General features: G+C 41.5%; 1 protein-coding gene across 1 annotated transcript in view; it reads right to left on the reverse strand.

Annotated features, from left to right (window-relative positions):
* Window positions 1–695: 695 nt before the first annotated feature.
* PPWD1 (peptidylprolyl isomerase domain and WD repeat containing 1) overlaps window positions 696–21,588 on the reverse strand; it is a 126,896-nt gene continuing 106,003 nt past the window's right edge. Inside the window, 1 exon segment of the mRNA XM_054169223.1 lies at window positions 696–922. Within this exon segment, the coding sequence (XP_054025198.1) occupies window positions 696–922 (227 nt within the window).

Raw genomic sequence — 21,588 nt, forward strand, 5'->3', positions numbered from 1 at the left:
TGAAAGACGCTCGCAGCCACCCCACCTCATCCCCAGCCCAGCTCGGCTCCACCTCACCCTCAGCTTCTCCCCTACCCCACTTCCCAGCCTCAGGGCGCCGCAAACAATGAGCGGGAGGCGAGACCCGCCCCGCGCATCTCAGCTCCGCTCAGCGCAGCGCGCGACATCCCAGCTCCGCGCCGGGCAGCGGCTCCGCGAGAAGGCGGCGGCCGGGGCCCGCTCCGCGGCAACGGGAGTAGGACGGCAGGGAGGGCCGCCCGTTCGGCGAGACTTACGGGGGTTGCGGCAGGACACAGCGCGGCTCCGGGCGCGGCTGACGGCGCGACCAACTCCGCAGCGCGGCTGACAGCGGCCCGGCCCCGCCGGCCCCGCCCGCCCCGCGCTGCCCCGCCCCGCACCTGCGCCTGCCCCGCCCCGCGCGCACCATTGTCCGCCGGGCTGCGGCCTCGCTCCGCCACGCGCACCTGTCCGCACGCCCCCGGCCCGCTCCCCCCCGCGCGGGGGCTCGGGCCTGTGCGCTTTGGCTTCCTCGCACTGGGCCCTCCTCGTTCTTCTTCCGGGCCTCGCCCCACGCCTTTGTCCCTCGCAGCCCCCCAAGGTGTAGCCCGGTCCTGTTCACCGGTGGCTGCTCGCCCGAGGCTGGGGTGCAGCTGCTGTCGCGGGGTGCCCTGAACCCGGCAGCCGCACGAGCCGCCTTACTCCCGGCTCCAGCCAGCACTGCAAACGCGATCAATAGCGATGTCGTTTGCCGTAGCTGCGGGCACGGGTCTCCAGTAGAGATTTTTGTCGGAAAAGTGATTGGCTTCACTTTCCCTGTTTTGCTTCCCGGCGAACTTCCCCTGTTCCTGTGTACACGGGCTGCTCACCTGGCTCCCAGGCGAGGAGCCGCGACTTGGCAAGTGCCGCTGCTCCTCTAAAGCACCTGCAAGAGTCAGAGAACAAAACAGGTTCGCTCCCGGGCGGTCCAAGTTCGTCAGCTAATGCTTTAGGTTTGGACTTTGAGGCGTAACAGACATTGTTTAGTTAGGTTGGGTCGTTGCAGATTTTGCTTTTGTGACTTTTCAGACTGCTGTTAGTCGGCATCAGAGGTTGTTTGCTTTAAATTCGAAACCTAAATATAAATGTAAGCTCGTTTGTGTTTTGGTGTTTTTGTTTGGTTTTGCAACTTCAGCTTTGCTGCTACTGTTTATTAAAATCTCCTATCTAGGGAGCTGCAACATAGTGTTTGGTCTGAATGTCTTTGATGTATTGTCCTTTTCACTGAAACAAACAAACATAAACAAAAAAACCCCACCAAAACACAACCCCCCAAACCAAACATAAACCGAAAAAGCCTCTACACTGATGATTTGGGTAGCTCTAACCTGCGTTCTGAATCCAGATATTCCCTTTGGAAATAAATGGAAGATAAAGCATACAGAAGAGAAATTATTTTGCAGCTTATCTTTAAGCATATTCTCTATTAAGGAAATCATCAGACACTTCTCCAGGTACAGGTTCCTCTACAAAAAAAAAAAAGACAGAGATTGTGCAGGGATGAGGGTGCTAATATATACTGGTAATTTTTCTCTGTTCCAAGTCCTCTAGTGTCAGTCGTGTTTCTCAGATTCTGCAACAGCAGCTTGGCTTCAAGCCATAAGCAGAGGGGCTGACTTTGGTATCTCCTCCAAAATCTTCTGTCCTTCCTTTCCCATTGGCAGCCTATGCAGGTCCAGTGCTGCAGCCTTTGTCATCCACTGTTGTGCTGAGCTCTGCCTGCCAGCCCAGAGCCCACTGGAGGGACAGTCCTTTCCACAGCCTATCTCACTCTGTTTGGGCATTGTCTCCCGGAAAAACATGTGCTGGTTCAGTCTATCACTCTGCTATCACTTGAGGTGGGGGATCTCTCTCAGTATTGTTGCTGCCTTTAAGTTATTTTTAACAAAAGTTTTTTAAAATAAAATATTTTTCCCAAATTAAGTCTGTTCTATCCATAATAATAATTGATAAATGATCTCCCTCACCTAACCCACAATGTTTTTCCTCTTATTTTCTAACTTGTCCTATTGAAGAGGGGAGTGAAAGAGTGGCTGGGTGGGCAGCAGGCAGCCACATAAAATTGACCCACTACAGGGGGCTACAGTCATCAGAGAGGAAGCAGAATTCTGTTCAGCGCACGTCAGTTCCAATGCAGGCTGTCATAAACTTCTGCAAGTTGTAACAGTCCAGCACTGCCAGAGAGGGCCCCCTTTCTGCCCTCGCTGCCTGTCCCTTGGCTGCCCTTCCCGGTGGTGCTGCAGAAGGTGTTGAGGGTATGGAGAAGATATCTTCTGCTGAAATTCCCATTTGGCAAGAAATCATTCACATGTTACTGCAGTGTCCAGTGGCTGAACCGGCCATTTTGGTAAAGTCCAGCACCATCAGTTTTCTGACTGCAGTGTTTGTCCGGGTGTACTGAGGCCAAGTCAGTTTGTGCATTCCTATCCTATAGCCCCCTGTGCAGATTTACACCATGACCACATGGTGCAGAAATATTTTTACTGTCAATCACTGTGCTCTTTGCACTTCCCATACTGCCACATAAACAATCTCAACTGAACATTCATGACTAGAAAACAGAATGCTCCTCCTTCTCTTGTTGCTTCTTGAGAACATCTCTGTTTCAAGTTGAGAGGATGTGTCTGTCTTACATCAGTGATTAAACTGCCTGGAATTCATGCTTAGGTTGCCTTTAAACAAAATTGTAGATAAATGCTGGGTGAATTTTTTTTTCCATGCAATGAATTTAACAATGATGCAGTTTGACTTAGTTCCTTCAAACAGTTAACAGATTTGGATTATCTTTGCTGAATAGTTATTTGGGGACAAGATTCACAAACGGCCCAGCATCACCTCCATCAGTTTTCCCCTTCCAGTATCTTAAGGGCTAGGTAAATTTTGAAGCATGTAGGAAAGCCAGGTCTAGTTCTGTTCTCTGCCTGAGTAGATTTGAATTCTCATTGTTGATTTACTAAGTTGTAAGTTATTTGTGGGTGTAAGAAGAGGGAAGAAAAGATTATTTCCTTGCCAATACTGTTTCAGTATGTACAAATAACATTAACTGGAGCAGGAATTAGATCAGTCTTGTCTCAGGTGAGAACTAGGAGAGTCCTGCTCATAATTCTCAATCAACATTAATTTCCATATGGAGTTCAGCAGAATTTCTTCAAGTGAAGCTGGAGGAGCCCTGCTTTGCTGCTCTCTGGATGACACTCATCCTGGATACAGGAAAGTGGATGCAAATCATCAACAGGAAAGTGAACTGAGCCCAGATTGTTAAGGTGCTTTTAACTCTTGTAGTGATACTTTTCCTGGTACCTTTCTTAGGGTTTCGCTGGACAAAGAAACTGACTGTCCAAAGCAGGGAAATTATTATCAGCTTTTCTCTGCTTAGCCTTGTGTTTTTTCTTTCATTAGAAGTACTTAGTTTATACAAAGATCATTGTAAATGAGAATGCTTCCTGGAAGGCATCCCATAGTTACTAATTTTCAGAGGTACTTGCCATAGCATGAAGAAAACTTTGTCAGGAGACAATTTGTATAATTATCATGCAATAGTCACTCCTGAGTGTTAGCAGAGCAGGCAAGAGCCCCTCAGAGGCTGTTCATCACCAATGTTATTCTTCACTAATAAGCATTTCTGAGCCAGTGCCAATGTCTAGTTTACAACAAAACTTTGCCACCACTGTTTGGAGGCAGAGCCACACTGCTTGTTGCAGATGTAACGACACCTTTTCTTTGAAGAGATGCCTATTTTTTCTTTAGTTGTTTTACTAGGGCTGCTGGAAAAGCAGATGATCTCCATCATACTGGGATGTCCTTGGTTTTGATGGCACTTTGTGAGCAAATTGCTCTTTTTCATGCTACACTGTTGCTCAGCATGGTATTTCTGCCTGTCAGCTGTTACAGACTCCAAGAGATAGCATTGCTTGTTTCACAGATTTCTTATTAACAGCTTGATTTTGCTTACAGGACTCAGAGTACTTCTACTGTATATCACCTGATCGCAACTACATTTCTCTAGTGTAATATTTGTAATATTATCAATATTTCTGTGGCTCATATTGCAGATGTTCCCATGATTCAGCTGCAATTGAATTGGTTTGTGATCTAATAACTCAGTTGCAAATATAGAAGCCTTTTTTCCTGCAGAGCATTTAAATCAAGTGTTTGTGAAGCAGTTAAGGTCATATAGCAGATATCCTCTTGCTCCCTGGAATTCTCAATGTTCTTAAGCACTGTAGGGGCTGCCATTTTTCCTTTCTTTGGATAGCTGTTGCAGAGGAACACAAAGTCCTTGGCTTTACCCCATGACTTAATGTACTGTAAGCATTTTATTTCTATTTCTCTCTGATGTGGATATACTGGTTTAGGCTTTGTGTCTCCATCCCTGTCCTGATACTCAAACTTCTTTGTATGGCATTGTTTATGTTTTCTGCACTGCATCTTGGTTTTGATGTGATATATTTCCTGCAAAATTTAACTCTCCTTGCCTTTTCACTGCTTTAGAACCTATGTATTTATCTTAATAGTAATCCAAACCAACCAAATCTCCTATAGTCTATCCAGGAAATGGGTGCCCCATAGACAATCTAATCCTCATGTAGGAAATTTTTGTATCCCCAGACTTTTCAGTGGAGATGACAGAATTCATAGGTTTGTAATTGACATATCTATCTTCTCCTTAACTTATTTTTTTTTAAATCAGGAAATAAACATTGTCTTGAACTTTCTAGCTACATTAGCCATTTCAGTGTCTCAAATACCATTCCTTGTCATGGTGGAACAATGTTTACATTTCACAGAATCAAAGAACAGAATCACAGAACATTAGGTGTTGGAAAGGACCTCAAGAGATTATCTAGACCAACTCCCTGACAGGGCAGGAGCAACTTGAGTAGGTCACATAGGAACGTGTCCAGGCAGGTTTTGAATGTGTCCAGAGAAGGAGACTCCACAACCTCTCTAGGCAGTCCTTTTCAGTGTTTTGTCACTCTCACACTGAAAATGTTTTTCCTTATGTTCACATGGAACCTTCTATGCTCCAACTTGCACCCACTGCCCCTTGTCCTATCACTGGGCATGTGTGCTCCTGACACTTGCCCCTCACATATTTATAAACATTAATGAGGTCACCTCTCAGTCTCCTTTTCTCCAAGCTAAAGAGACCTAGCTCCCTCAGACTTACAACATTTAAAGTATTTCAGTTTAGAAGAGGGACAAATATATTTGTGGTTACCTTGTGAAAAGTTAGCCTTTTCTGTGTCTACATGTGCACTACTTTACTTGTACAAAGCAAAGGGATAAACACATAGACAGTGGTAGTTACCTACCATCCTACTATGTATTCAAGGCCTTGTACAAAGTTTTGGCAGAAGCAGAGAACCAGGGTAGATTTCTGAAGATGAAAATTAACTATTTCAATCATCTTGTCTAGAAGAAGAGAGGAGCTAGTACAGAAGTTTTTAAAAGCCCAGTAAACAACCAGAAACAACCTATCATTGCAACAATATCCCTTCTAGATATGAAATTCATATCTACAAATAGGTGAGTACATAAGTATGGGTATCACAGGCAGTAATGGCTTACAGATATACTCCAGCTAGTTTTTATTAGACTTCTTGGTGGAAAAAATCAGGTTGTTTAGGACTCTGTTATACCATAGCTCTAGTGAATACAGTGTGAGTTGGCTTGTTTACAGCCTGTTTGGACATCTCCAAGACACATTTTGGACTGAAGGATATACGTGTGCTGTCTTTTAAAGATTTGGTCTTGTCTTACCATCTTATGTATTTTTTTCTGCATCCCTGGATGAGAAACTTTGTAACAGCCTGTCTTAAAGCTCTTTTTTAAGGCACTTCTACAGGCTATTTGCATTTTTATTTTTTTTGTGGACATCCTGCCTTTATTGGTACTGTTCTCTTTGGCTTATCCAAGAATTTTGGTGGTAGGTCTTTTATACATAAATCTACACCTTCACAAGAAAAGCCTCAGACTTTCCCCTTAGCCCTGCTGAAACTCCTTAGCAGTATCTTCATTTAATGATGAATTTTCATTTGCACACTCTGCACTTTTTTCTGGTTCTGATAGTATTTTCCACCAGTTAAACATTTTCCTCTTTTGAAATACAATTGTTGGGATTGCTTTATTCGTGCACACTAAAGCTTTCAGGCAAAAAGTAGAAATGCCTGATTTGGGCTTTTTAATAAAAAACTTTCAGGAATATTTATTTAAATGTCCTTCCTACTACATGCTGTCCTCTATAGGTTTTTTCCTACTAACGTTATCTCTCTTAGATTACAATCAGATTGTAGCATTCCAGTTGCACAAACTACTTCACAGGCTTTAGTAACTTCAGTTGTACCCCCTTTACTGAGAATTTGTTTCAGAGTACACAGCGGAACAGCACAGTTTGTTAGACTTTCCTGATGTTTTGAAACAATCACAGTCAAAATAACTGCTGCTATTTGTTTTACTTATTATTGTTAATGGTTCACAAAAGTGTGTGTCCTGGAGAATAAAGCAGAAATTAAGGAGAGATTGTGGTGTATAGTGTATTATATACAAGGCGGTAAAAATACTCTCTACAGTATGAGTTTGAGCTCTACTTTCTGTATGGCCTTTGCATACATGAATCACTTCCTGCTGGCAGAAATAGCAATATTTTTTCACAGTCTTTCAAAATCAACTGCTGTAAACACAACAGATACTTTACAAAAGTGCATCACAAGGTTGCACACTTTGAAAAAGGGATTTGATTGGTGGATATATTTTTACCATATGAAAGAAGGCTATGCAGTAAGAAAAAGTAAAGATAGCTAATTAAGTCTGCAGAAGAAAAAAGTCAGATGGACTACAAAGGATCCAAAAGGAATGATACTCTTCATGCAAGAGAATGCCATGTGTATCATGTCATTTTCCCATCCATTCCGTCAGAAAAATGCATGTGTACCATAGCAAGCAGCATATTTCATAATGTCATAAAACTTATATTTTTGAACCATTACACTAGAGATCACATGTGGCCAAGAAGGTCAATGGCATCCTGGCCTGCAGTAGGAATAGTGTGGCCAGCCCGAGCAGGGAAGTCATTGTGCCCCTGTACTCTGCACTGGTTAGGCCACACCTTGAGTACTGTGTCCAGTTCTGGGCCCCTCAGTTTAGGAAGGAAATTGAGACACTTGAATGTGTTCAGAGAAGGGCAACAAGGCTGGGGAGAGGCCTTGAGCACAAGCCCTGTGAGGAGAGGCTGAGGGAGCTGGGATTGTTTAGCCTGGAAAGGAGGAGGCTCAGGGGAGACCTCATTGCTCTCTACAACTACCTAAAAGGTGGTTGTAGCCAGGAAGGGGTTGGTCTCTTCTCTCTAGCAACCAGCACCAGAACACAGGACACAGTCTCAAGCTGCGCCAGGGGAGGTTTAGACTCGAGGTGAGGAGAAAGTTCTTCACTGAGAGAGTCGTTCATCATTGGAATGGGCTGCCCAGGGAGGTGGTGGAGTCACTGTCCCTGGAGGTGTTCAAGAGGGGATTGGATGTAGCACTTGGTGCCATGGTCTAGTCATGAGGTCTGTGGTGACAGGTTGGACTCGATCTTTGAGGTCTCTTCCAACCTTGGTGATACTGTGATACTGTGGTACATGCTATATTTGGTAAGCACCATTTTCCCCATTCTTTTAAACAATAGTTAATAAAATATTAATAAAAACTCATAAATGGTTAAATGTTCTGGATGTTTGAACTTTTACATAGTTTCTTCCGTGTTTTTTTAATACACATGCAGACAAACTTGTTTAAAGTAAGTGCTATTCTTATAACATGGTTTAATGTTGCTTTTTGCACACAAAACACAATTATGTCAAGAATTTGATTGCATAGCATCGTTTATATTCCTGCTTCCTCACCTTTAACCCTTCTAAGTGGACAATGATTTTTTTCTTTCTTGTTATATAAATCATTGTCTGTGGACACTTCCTTGAACCTCTAGACAATTACATTCGATTATCTGTGATGTTGTATTTTCAAATTATGAAGGAATGCCATAGCTTGCTCTTTTGTCATGCCATTGTTCTGAAATCCAAAGTGACTGGGAACAGAGTTCAAATTGTGTTCAGATTTTCAAAATGTGGGACTAAGTTTCATTTAAGCATTGCTTTTCCTGCCCTGCAAATGCAAATGCAAATGCACTGTGTTTGCTGAAGCAATCAGAGTTAAATTAAAAATCTCAGCACAGCCTCCCGGGAATTCCACTTATGCCAAACTTCAACTTGAACCTGAAGTGACTATACAGGTATTCAGTATGTCAAGAGGGACAAGAATCTGTAGTTTTCTGCAGTCCTTTGTTACTATCCATTTTCAATTTGATACAGAGACCATCTGCTAGAAGGCCCTATTTAATCTGATGTACCAGAGCGAATAAAACCACAGAAGCAATACTTGACACTACCAGTCTTAGACTGTAGAATCAGGAGTAAACAACAGTAAAGAGAAGGTCCTAGAAGGTCATCTTTAAGGACAGAGTTTTCAGGACAGTATTCATCCAGTCATCCTTGTGAGTGCTATACACACATGGACCTCTGAGACTGCCAGCCCAGCATCTTTTTGACATGAGATCGGACCCTGTCACTGTGAGATGAACAGCCTCCAAGTGCTTAGATGGTGTAGAATCCACATGAAAAACAGTTTTACTGATAGAAATGTCTATGCAAAGTGATTTTGGAGAAATGTCACATTTTGTGTTGGAAAAAAGTTAAGACACCGGAAATTCAATGTTGTTTTCTGAAGTACTGGATGACACAGATGGCATATGAAATTATTATATGCACAGGAGTACACTATGCCTATATATATATATATATATATATTTACAACATCAGCAAACAATTTGTGATCAGTCAGTAGGCTCAGTGTTCCTCACCATAATACTTGATAAAGAATAACTGAAGGCAAGCAAACAAGATCTCACAATCAATTCAATCGTAAGATCTCACAATTCAAGCAAATTGCAAACAGAAAGAAGGACTAAATTCAAGGAACATACAGTTTACTGCAAATTCTTTCCCAGGCTACTCATAGGATTAATAGTGGCTTACCAAGCATTTAGTACTGGTAAATACAAATCCCACACACATTAAACTTATCAGCTCCAGCTAAACTTCACACATGATAAGTGAATAACTCTATAAGCCATAGTATGTATTGTACCAAGTAACTAAATGTCTGTGGGGTTAATATTTATGTGTGCATAAGATGGTATTTATTTCAGCATAAAAAGTAATTTCACATGGAAATTACATGTAACAAGAATTAATATTCAGTTGTTATAATGAATTTCCATTGGTAAGAGTAACTGTGGCAAATCTCAACCTGAGCTTGGACAGTTAATTTGTGTGGTTGTTCTAGCCTGCAAAAAGGCTCAAACCTGCAAATCAAGGATTGATATTGAGAGTCTTCTGTTCTTCCCAGGAGAGCTCTAGCTGTATTTGAGCTCTTGAGGTCTTGCCCTCAGTTAGCTTGCCTGAGAAATTATCCTTGGATTACCTTGGATCATTGATTCCACTAATGTATGGGCAGTAGATATTATCTACTGCCAGATTTAACTTACCAGTTACGAGTTAAGTACAGGTTTTGCAAATGGCAAACATTCTTTAACGAGCAGCTAATATTTCTGTTGGGCAGCAAATGTAGATCACTCTCCTCAAAGACAGATTGCTTGTAAGATTGCCTTTTCTAAGTCTTTTTTTGACAGCAGATGCATTCAAGTTTAAGATCAATTTTTAAATGCCGGATAAAAATAATGCCCTTAGAAGATCTATTTCTCCCTAGCAGCTTCTTAAAATCTAGTAGTGGCTGTATTAATTTGCACAAAAGATTTAGAAACAGCCTAGTATAGCCTCTGCTTTTGTGTACCGTGGCAGAATGAATTATGAGTGACTGCATCATTTACATTCTAAGTTTAGTTTTCAAGTATGGTTGATTTTGCTTAAATAAGACTCCTGTAGCTATTTACTAATTAGGACTGATAGTTCTAAGAAGTTCATAATTGGTCTCCAAACAGGTGTTTCTTCTCTTTTTGAAAAAATTAAGTATATTTTCACCCTGCTGCATGTGATCTCTTGGAAATTTCCTGAATGTAAAACTATACAATATTCATAACAATTTTGTATTATAAAATCAAAATTATACTTCACTTTAAATGCCTACTCTGCTAATGTGCTGAATTTGAACTTCTCTCAGGCATCATTTGCAACAGTGCTGTGCACCCTCAACCATGAATCAAGTCAACAACGGCAATTGCTCAGTGCAGGTGGTCTGATAATATTTTACTGGAGGCTCTACAGTGAGTATAGCTACTCTAAATAATTATTATGGATAAGTTAGATATATAATGCTGTTTTTCAGTATTGACTGTGTCTATCTCACATAGATAGATGGACTTGAATGTATTGAAAATAAACCTGTTATTGCCTATAGAAACCAGGTGTCATTTACCCTGGCTGTCAGGAATCACACAATACTTGAAGGGGTCATCCCCTTGAAGTCCTTGTGAATTGTCTTAGCTCTATTATCTACAGTTTGCGTCTCTGCTTTGCAAATAGTAGCATCTGGCAACCATTTATCATATTTGATTGTTCTCCAATGATCTGATCTCAGACAAGTTACCTTATAATCAGTGCAGGCAATTTTTATGTAAAGCACCAATATTGACTACAAGAAATGTGATAGCAGTTTTAAACCCCTTCTGCATTAATAGCCTTCTCACTGCATTTAAGCACCCTGTCTCTTAGATGCTGTGATGAATGTGACACTGCTATTATATATCCTAAGTACCCACTTTTAATGGTGACAACATCTATTCCTCAAATGGTAATTGCCTAATGCCATCTATCTTTGCAGCTTATGACCATCTTGGGAAAAACAGTCCTTTAAAATGATACAAGTATTTAGTTAGGAATATGTAATTAACTAGTTACCTTGTTGGAATTACTTTTGAGTAGCTACATATTATGAGACATTAAAAACCTTTGCTTGTACTGAGATAGTTAGCAACCATTTCATCAGTTGAGAAGATGACTACCACAGCCACAATCTGTGGTAGGAAACAGAGGGACTCAGTGAACATGACTGACTTGTTCCAGAGTGAAGCCAGACTGATCTACCAAGTGCCTCTGGCACATGGGTGCCTATTTCCCTATCCTCGTGACACCTGTTTAGACTGTAACGACTCTGGGACACAGACTGTCATGGTAATTGTCACAATACAGCCCTGGTTCATAGTTGGAGGTATTAGTGATGTCAATCCACTGCAATGAATGTTGATATGTGAAATCTCTTGTACGGAGAGAGAGTAAGATGCTGGAACACTCAGAGAATTTGCCACTCAAGCTAAAAAAGCTACAAACCACAGTCCTGTTTGTGCCCAGGAAGGGGTAAAATTTGAAGAAAACAGAAGTCACTTGACAAGAACCAAACTCATCTTATATGCTCTTCGCAAAGCAGATGTTTTTAGCAGGTGTAGGACTATGCCTATCACTACAAAACTGCAGAATTTAAAGAAACAAGAGAATTTGGCATACTTGTTCCATTATGTTTGATTATTGACAGTCTTTTTAATTGGAGAATTGTTGAAGGCAGTTAATTTCTGTGGAAAAAAAACCAACCAACCACAAACAACCCCCCCCACACACACTTTCTGTTCTGAAACTGACAGTTCCCTTTCCACTTGTATAAGCTGAAAAACAATTGAATGCTTTAGACAAGAAAATAAATTTTCAATGAAAAATCAAATTTTGCTGCAGATAATTTTGGCTTGTTAAAGTCAATTTAACAGTTACATATGGCCTCCTCTAAAACCCATCACAGTTCTCAGAGAGGCTCCTGTAAATGGTTAAACTCCATCTGTGTTTGGCCTTGGCACATATCACTTGTCTCCCACACTGTTGTGGTTTTTGGTTTTTTTTGGTGACCAATTATTAACTAAATTGTCTGCTCCTCAGTTCATTTGGTTCTTCAAGGTCCTAAGCACTTCCAGTTCCACTTAGAGTCCAAAGAACATACAACAGCAGCTGCTGCCCAGAGGATGCTCACTTCCCTGTGTTATCAGCCCCAGGCAAATGATGACACAGCCAATCCTCTCTGATCCCAGCATCACACAGTTTCCTTGGACATGAAAAAGTTCACACATTCAAGCCTTTCCTCAAGGCTGCACCATCTGGATGACACCCCTCAGACCCATATTCTTAGCATGTCACTGAATATAGAGAATTAAATATCATGGTTTACACAAGCACAATTAATTTTGCCCTTAAAAATTCTGTGAAGACATGCTCTTAGCAAGGTATAAAAAATGTATTCCACATCCAACATTAAAGGAATCACAAACTACAAACTACAACAAACAACTACCTTCTGCCATATCTAGTTTACTCTTTCTGCTATTCAAACGAAAGCCTTTTGTCAATTTTGCAACAAGTCTTTTGTCACTGAAATTAAAAAGTCAATGACAATTATTTATCATGTAACCATGCAGGACATTGTGAATTATATGTTCACCTGAATTTATAAATGTACACTGATCTATTTAAAACCTCCTCTAGTCAGATTCATGACCGTGTACTTTATTATCATAAAAGACAAGCTGCTGGGAAACAGAATATACTTAATGAAGTATGGATGAATGGATTAAAAAAAAAAAAAAAACAAACCAAGGATTTGCTAAAGGTCAGAAAGCTTGAAATGTTTGAGTTTAGTTATAATTAAGCTCTAACTTCTTTTGGGGCCAAATGGCTCACCAGTCCCGTTATGTTCAGTGTCCCAGTGGAGCAAAAATAGGAATGCTGTTGACTTGATTCTTCCTTGATCAAAGAATAAAACAGTAAGAACACTGTTTGTGGCACAAATGTCTTATAGCTCTCAATGTGATAAATAATTTATTGTGACAGAACAGAAAGAGTTGATAACAATCTTATGGAGAAGAAGGAAACTAGTTTATTTACTTCGGTTTTCTGCATTGTTGGTGGAGAGGGAAAATTCCAGCTTTCAGAAGTTATCAACAAGCTTTCAGTTCCTCTACATAAAATCCCATTGATTTTGCCAAGCTGGAGCTTGAGTACTCCCTCCTGGTCTCTACAGGGCAACCTCTGATAAACTCCGAATTCCCTGGAAGAAATACTTCTATAAAGCCTGGAAGCAATGGTGCCCAACCCACCTGCCAAGAGGAACAACTCAGTGGTACCAAACATTCCAGCTGTATGATTTGAGAAGCAAATGTTCTGGAAGGTTTGGTCTGAGAAGACATAAAGAGTGATACAAGAGAGTCATCACTCCAAACTGAGTGTGAGTACTTTGCAGGATTTCTTGGATCTGGTATCACAATGTGACACTAATTGCCCCCCTGCCCTTCCAAATCATGAAAACACTACTATTAAGCACATGCAAAGACTTAATGGCTTACTGAGAATTTTGACCCCAGTTTCACCTTGTGGTCCTGTAAGAATTTATTATGTAAATGAAAATATGCAAGCAAAATTATTTAGGTGTTTCATGTATTATATAAGAAAGAAGGAAACTGCTTTACCATTTTCAGAATAAAAACACGTGGCAACCAGTGTACAACACAAATCTGTCCATATGTAATAGCGACAAAGGAACCTATATCATCCCAGACAGTCATTCGCTATTTCCTTATACTATTTGTGAAGGAAAAGCAATGTGACAGGCAAGGCTGCAAGCAGAGGGATTGCCCACAAGATGTTTTACAAATTGCAGTAGGAAAAGCTTTTGAAAGGGAAGCAAAATACAGGAGAGCAGAAACAATTCAATATGCAGCACACTGGATTCAGAAGTGCCAGCAGGCGATGTGCAGTTCCTCAGAGTTTTGAAAAACATGTTTGTCAGGTTTATTTATTTATTTACTTCACAGAACAAATTCTTCTAAAGTAGAATTGCTTAGCACAGCTTCTAAAAGAAATTGAGCCTTGTACTGACACCTTTATGTACATCTAATGAGGAAACTGGAAGCACCTTAGATTACAGAGATGAAGGGCACTCAAATTCAAAGGATGTGCTCTCTTTTGTGATTACAGCCTAGGTATTCTCTCTGTGATCTGTCTAAACCTGTAGTAGGTATATATCATCCATCCTTCTGAAGGCTACAGTCTTCTCTGCATATCACACTCCTGCCACAGCTTCCCCAGTGGCCTGCCCCGCAGTAATTATATTGGAGAAGAGCTCTCCCAAAGCACAGGAAAGGCATTCTCTCTTCCCCAGCAGTCAGGAACTATGCACAGTCCTCTTACCTCACCAAATTTCAAAATAGTGAGAGGGGAATGTCATGGTTTGCATTTCTCAAACAGATTGTTTGTCCCCCAAAGCCAGGGGGAGGAATGCATGTCACAAGACATGTAACGAGCAAACTTGGATACACTGAACCTACAGCTGTTATCTGCTAGTCTCCTATAGACTATTATGGCATCTTGAGGTTTGAGGGTTATGACTTTCTATTCTCTGTAGAAAGTAATTATACAAATGATGCAGCTGTTACTGGATAGCTTTGATTAACTGCAAGTGCCAGAGAATTCACAGTTTTAGTAGAAGAATCTATTCACATGAATTAATCAAGAAATCAGCTATTTTGACCTAAGGATGTCATCACTTTTTTGATTGTATTCTTTGGCTTAATAATTCTTTGCCAATGTAAGTGAAAAAAAATAGTCTTTTCTGCCTTTAATACTTGTTGCTGTATCCAAGCACTCTACAGAGTTACAACTGCCTTGCTGATGGATCCTGCTTGCTGCTGGGTTTTCCGAGGGCTTCTCTTGCAAAGCCTCTTTTCATGGCACTGCTCAGTTTCCATTTGATAGCTCTGGGTGAGTGTCTGTGTCCTGGCACATCTAAGTACACACTCTGCATCTAGTGAGTGTGCTCTTTATATTGATGGAGAAAAGCTGCTGGCTGGTGATTTTGATTTCTCATCTCTCTATGTTGGTTATCTGGAATTGGAATCTTTTTTTGACGTTTACGTTTTTTAGGGTGTCTAGTTTTACGCTTTGGGTAGCTCCAGCTCTCACAGCCATATGTTAGCACCGAGACAGCACTGGAGTTTGAAACTCTCACTTTTGTTGTAGTGCTATATGGCTTTTATTTTTTCATATTTTGCTGTATGTCTATTTTCTGCTACAAACATCTTTCCTAGTTTTAAAATGATTCCTCTTGAATTCTGTTAACTAGTATGAGTGCTATGATATGTTGACTTCTAATGTGACTACTTTGCCTGGCATCTAAGCTTGAAGGATTTTGTTTTGGCATCAGTGATTTTAATTTGCTGGACTGCCCTTTTTGACTGATTTTGTGTGTCTTCAAAAATTGACCCAACAGTTGATAATGGTATAGTGTTGACGACTTTCCTTCCTACAGTGAAAAGAATAGGCATCAGTCACTCTCTTCTAAGATTTGGCCCACAGTTTCTAGATTTGAAGCACTCCTGCTCTGGAAAATGAAACATTGTCCTTAATTTAATAAAAGTCTTGTGCAGAACAGAACTAGCTTGCCCTCCTTTAGGGTTTGGAGATAAGCAGTCAGGATGCAGTCTGAACACGCACCACAGAGAACTCATAAAATAAATGCATCTCTATATGCAATTAGCTGGACATGCTTCCATTCTGTTCTCAGACTGCATTCATCCCCAGAGGTCAGCCCTTTTGTCTCTTTGGGAAGAAATGTCAAAACTGCTGAGAAATCATCAAGCCCTACAAACAACTATGCACTCTATTCACCTGAATTCTCCCATTTTGGAGATGTGCCTACTGGTGGGAACAAACCACCATACACAATAGCAGTGAATATAAAACACATAATCACAGTTCCTGGGACCAGCAAGCATTATATGTGCTTACTTAGCGTACTTACACCTCACCAGCTTGATGGCAACACAGGCAAGGGTAATTTCTTCATGCACATTAAAACAAGTCTCAAGTATTAGTTTGGTTTCCTGATAGCTATTTTTCTGCAGAAAGTTATTCTCTTTCCTTCAACCACAGTATTTTGTTAGTCTCTGCCATGGGCTTTTTCTATTACAGGACGAAGTAAGTTTTGTAGGATCATAGCCACAGCAAAAATAGCAAATTTGGTATTACTCTATAACTCAAATATTTGCAGAGATAGCTATCAGGAGCTATTCTTTTCCTTCCTGTGGGTACTGCAGATATTTCTCTACTAAGCTAACTGTACTCTGCATACAGTCCATAACAAGGTCAATATGCCCAGTCTCATAAATTCTCACAGGATGACTGCAAATCTATTGAACTCCTTTTACAATCCCCAGTGTGTCCTTCCTCAGTTCCGTGTTTGGACAAATCTGTGAACACATATGGGGACAGGTGAAAGCTTTTTACTTTTGCTAAGAAAGTCCTAGCACTACCTTGATCTGAACACCAAAAGACTCAGATTGGGCCTGGATCATGCATCTAGTAGAGGAAGTCTCCCTGCCTGCTAACTTACATGCTCCTATGGCTTCAGTTTCAGCTGTTATTTCAATATAGGACTCAACACAATTGTACTTTTAAAAAGTGATGGTGAAAACACAGACAAATATAACAAAATGGAGGGAAAAGAATGAGCTTGAACACATCAGACATGATAGGATTCTTCCCCCACTGTGTTTAGAGTAATTATATTTGAAATGCCTGGGGAACAGAAGAAAGGTTTTTTTCACCTGACATGACACATGATGTGGTAAGTGCTACAATGCTTTTTCTATAAGCTACACCTATCTGAGCTCTCCCACAGATACTCTAGGAATCATTCCTCAGTCTACTTAACCTTCATTAGTGCTGTCATGGCCCTTCCAGAAAGAAGAAGAGATGCAAGAAAATGGTTTAATCTTCATTTTGTGAATGAATTTAGTTGCGGAATCTTTTATCAGGTAAGAATACTTCTTTGTGAAGAGCACTGCTATGCAGTACTGGCACACACCAGAAAAGATTGCACTGTATTTTTAATTTTTTATTGTATTAGTGGCTCTCTGTGAATCTGTACAGCCTTGATATACTAGAAAATCACTTGAAAAACATGAGTGAAAGGTAGCAACTGCAACATTTTGTTAATAACTCTATAGAAATACTTTTTAGTAACTCAAAATATGAAGGTTTAGAATATTAGTCTGGTTAGCACTGCAGATACTGATCTAACTTACTCAAAATGCAAATCTAGAATTCTTCTATGATTGCCATAAATTATCTCAAATATATACATATGTAAATCAGAACAGAATCTGTTTATGGAGTGTATCACTGGCATAACAGGATATTACCAATGCCATGCCTATCAATCTTGCTTCATTTGAACAATGTAACTGTCCCAAGTTTGTTCTTGATTTTCATTATTTTCATAGAATCATAGAATCAATAAGGTTGGAAAAGACCTCAAAGAACATGAAGTCCAACCTGTCACCCAACACCTCATGACTACTAAACCATGGCACCAAGTGCCATGTCCAATCTTCTCTTGAAAACCTCCAGGGACAGTGACTTCACCAGCTCCCTCGGCAGCACATTCCAATGGCTATCAACTCTCTCTGTGAAGAACTTTCTCCTCACCTTGAGCCTAAACTTCCCCTGGAGCAGCTTGAGACTGTGTCCTCTTGTTCTGGTGCTGGTTGCCTGGGAGAAGAGACCAACCCCCACCTGGCTACAACCTCCCTTCAAGTAGCTGTAGACAGCAATAAGATCTCCCCTGAGCCTCCTCTTCTCCAGGCTAAACCCAGCTCCCTCGGCCTCTCCTCACAGGGCTTGTGCTCGAGGCCTCTCACCATCCTTGTTGCCCTTCTCTGGACATGTTCAAGAGTCTCAATATCCTTCTTAAACTGAGGGGCCCAGAACTGGACACAGTACTCAAGGTGTGGCCTAAGCAGTGCTGAGTATAAGGGCACAATGACTTCCCTGCTCGGGCTGGTCACACTACTCTTGATGCAGGCCAGGATGCCATTGGCCTTCTTGGCCACCTGCACACACTGCTGGCTCATGTTCAGCCAGCTGTCAATCAGTATCCCCAGCTCCCTTTCTATCTGGCTGCTCTCCAGCCACTCTGACCCCAGCCTGTAGCACTGCATGGGGTTGTTGTGACCAAAGTGCAGCACCTGGCACTTGGATTTGTTGAATGCCATCATGCTGGGCTCTGCCCATCTGTCCAGCCTGTCAAGGTCCCTCTGCAGAGCCCTTCTGCCCTCTAACAGATCAACACCTGCCCCAGCTTGGTGTCATCTGCAAATTTACTGATGATGGACTCAATCCCCTCATCCAGATCATCAATAAAGATATTGAGCAGGATGGGGCCCAGAACTGATCCCTGGGGGAACACCACTAATGACTGGCCTCCAGCTGGATGTGGCACCATTCACCACCACTCTCTGGGCTTGGCCCTCCAGCCAGTTCCTAATCCAGCACAGAGTGCTGCTGTCCAAGCCACGAGCTGACAGCTTGGCCAGGAGTTTGCTGAGGGGAATGGTGTTAAAGGCCTTGCTGAAGTCCAGGTAGACCACATCCACAGCCTGCCCCACATCCACCAAGCAGGTCACCTGATCATAGAAGGAGATCAGGTTGGTGAGGTAGGGCCTTCCCTTCCTAAATCCATGTTGGCTGGGCCTGATCCCTTGGCCATCCTTCAGGTGTGCAGTGATTGCCCCCAAGATTATCTGCTCCATAGTCTTGCCTGGCACTGAGGTCAGGCTGACAGGCCTGCAGTTTGCAGGTTCCTCCATCCAGCCCTTCTTGTGAATGAGCATCACATTGGCCAGTTTCCAGTCAGCTGGGACCTCTCCAGTGAGCCAGGACTGGTGGAAAATGATGGAGAGAAGCTTGGCAAGGTCATCTGCCAGCTCTCTCAGCACCCTAGGATGGATCCCATCTGGTCCCATGGACTGGGGTGGCTCAGCAAGTCCGTAACTAATTCCTCATGGATTTCAGGGGGACTACACTGCTCCCTGACCCCATCAACTAGTTCAGGAGGCCAGTTATCCTGGAGTCCTCCTGCCTTACTGTTGAAAGTGGAGGCAAAGAAGGTATTTAGAACCTCCACCTTTTTCTCAGCTTTAGTTACAATGTTCCCCTCCAGGCCCAATAAAGAGTGGAGGGTCTTCTTGTCCCTCTTTTTAGCATTAATATATTTACAAAAATGCTTTTTATTGTCTTTCACAGAAGTGGCCAGCTTAAGTTCAAGCATTTTCAAGTATTTTCAAGCATTTGTCCAGCTCTTCTCTACCATTTTTTTGTAGATTCTTGTTATCTATTAGCTTCTGACTGCAGTGTATCCTTGGGTATTCAAATAGAACAAATTAGATACTAAGTTCTAGTAGGCTGAAGTCAGTATAAAATTTTGGCTAGCAACATATGTACACATATAGAAAGCTCTTCTGTATTCCAGATGTTCAAGCATATGGGAAAAAGATTCAGTGAATTGAAACCTTTTCATATAATTATTCTTTGAAAAGCTACTTCACTGAGAATTTTCTACCTTTCCATATGTAGAATAGGCTGCAGTTCACAGATGTGTCCACACCTGCAAACCTAGTGCTTAATATCATATTTCTGACACTAAGAACAAATTGGGAAATGAGCTGTATGCTGTATACTGCATCTTATCCTGCTGACATGGGCAGACAACATATGTAGGGAATTCCCATTCAGAGAACAGATCAAAGAGGACATTTATTGTGCTCTATTTTTAAGCAGTGTGATGTTTTGAGAATTTAAATCTTTATCTGATCCATGAGCTTTTTCTGATGTTCTAGAAAATGTGTGGTAAAATGTTATTCATTGTAGTGTAACATTTCTGTCTAGCTTCATCAGCCCTAAAGGGACCTGGGGGTGCTGGTTGATGGTAGGCTGAACATGAGCCTGCAGTGTGCCCAGGCAGCCAAGAGGGCTGATGGCATCCTGGCCTGCATCAAGAACAGTGTGGCCAGCAGGAGCAGGGAGGTCATTGTGCCCCTGTACACTGCACTGGTTAGGCCGCACCTCAAGTACTGTGTCCAGTTCTGGGCCCCTCAGTTTAGGAAGGATGTTGACTGGAGTGTGTCCAGAGAAGGCCAACAAAGTTGGTGAGGGGTTTGGAACACAAGCCCTATGAGGAGAGGCTGAGGGAGCTGGGGTTGCTTAGCCTGGAGAAGAGGAGACTCAAGGGTGACCTTTTTACTCTCTACAACTACCTGAAGGGAGGTTGTAGACAGGTGGATGTTGGTCTCTTCTCCCAGGCAACCAGCACCAGAACAAGAGGACACAGTCTCAAGCTGCAGCAGGGGAGGTTTAGGTTGGATGTTAGGAAGAAGTTCTATACAGAAAGAGTGATTGCCCATTGGAATGGGCTGCCTGGGGAGGTGGTGGAGTTGCCATCATTGAAGGTGTTCAGGAGGAGGCTTGATGGGGTGCTTGGTGCCATGGTTTAGTTGATTTAGGTGGTGTTGGATTGGTTGATGGGTTGGACACGATCTTGAAGGTCTCTTCCAACCTGGTTTATTCTATGTATATGTATTCTATGTATATTCTATTCATTCAGGTCTATACTTGACATGCTCTGGTTGCTGTTGTTGTTATTATTATTGCTATTATCATTATATTAGCAACAACTAAATAGAGAGGAAGTCTCCTGCAAGCAGAGGATTCCCATATATTTCACACTGCCCTTTTCTGAAAGCCATGTTGTCAAAACTGATATAGACAGCTTTCATATTTTGATTCCAATTCTATAAAGCTGTTGAGATAGCTTAAGTTCTTCCCTTCCTGTAATTTCCTTTTTCTTCTGCACTGTGTCCATCTTGCCCTGTTTAGAGTGAGATTTAGCTGAAAATGATGTTTTGAAATATAGGGAATGATCTGCTATTTCTTTTTAATGTCATCATTACTGGAATTCATTTTTTGAAAAAGAACCACTACAAAACTTGGTAAGACTCATGTCATAATGCTGCCTTCCCCACAATTAACATAAAGCCATGACATTGATTCATTTATTATATCCTTGCTCAGCAGACAATGCACAAGATTTGCTGCTCTTTTTGCTTCTTCTAACCAGTCTTTTCTGGTCAGGCTCTGAAATTAAGTTTTCTTTGTGAATAGTGTCTGACTGACAGCCTTGAAAGCTCCATTTTTCTTTACATAGAGAGCAAATTCACAGTCAAAGTTTGTAGTGTGAGATTTCCCACAGTGACCCACACACCGTGCCCACACTGGTTGAGTAGAGCTCTCCACTCCAGACCAGGCAGTAATTATATTGGTGAGTCACTCTTTTCCTAATGAATCTGACAATATCCTAGGAACTATGAAACTAACAGTTTATTTCATATAGAGTTGTGGATGGATTTTTCTTCATTATCCTTAAAATCCTTTAAAACTTTGGCATATATATCTCTGTGAGTAATTATTCACAGTTCAGCATCTCCTTCTTCTAGGCAACCAAAACCCACATTTGTACTCTATTTTGATGATCCTCTCACTGTATTATATCACAAAGCTTGTGCATCTAGGCACTCACAGCAATTCTTGGCCCATATGGATTCATTTTCTTGTCTCTCCTCAAAGGCAGTTAG

This window comes from Dryobates pubescens, chromosome 17, assembly GCF_014839835.1.
Source record: "Dryobates pubescens isolate bDryPub1 chromosome 17, bDryPub1.pri, whole genome shotgun sequence".
NCBI lineage: Eukaryota > Metazoa > Chordata > Aves > Piciformes > Picidae > Dryobates > Dryobates pubescens.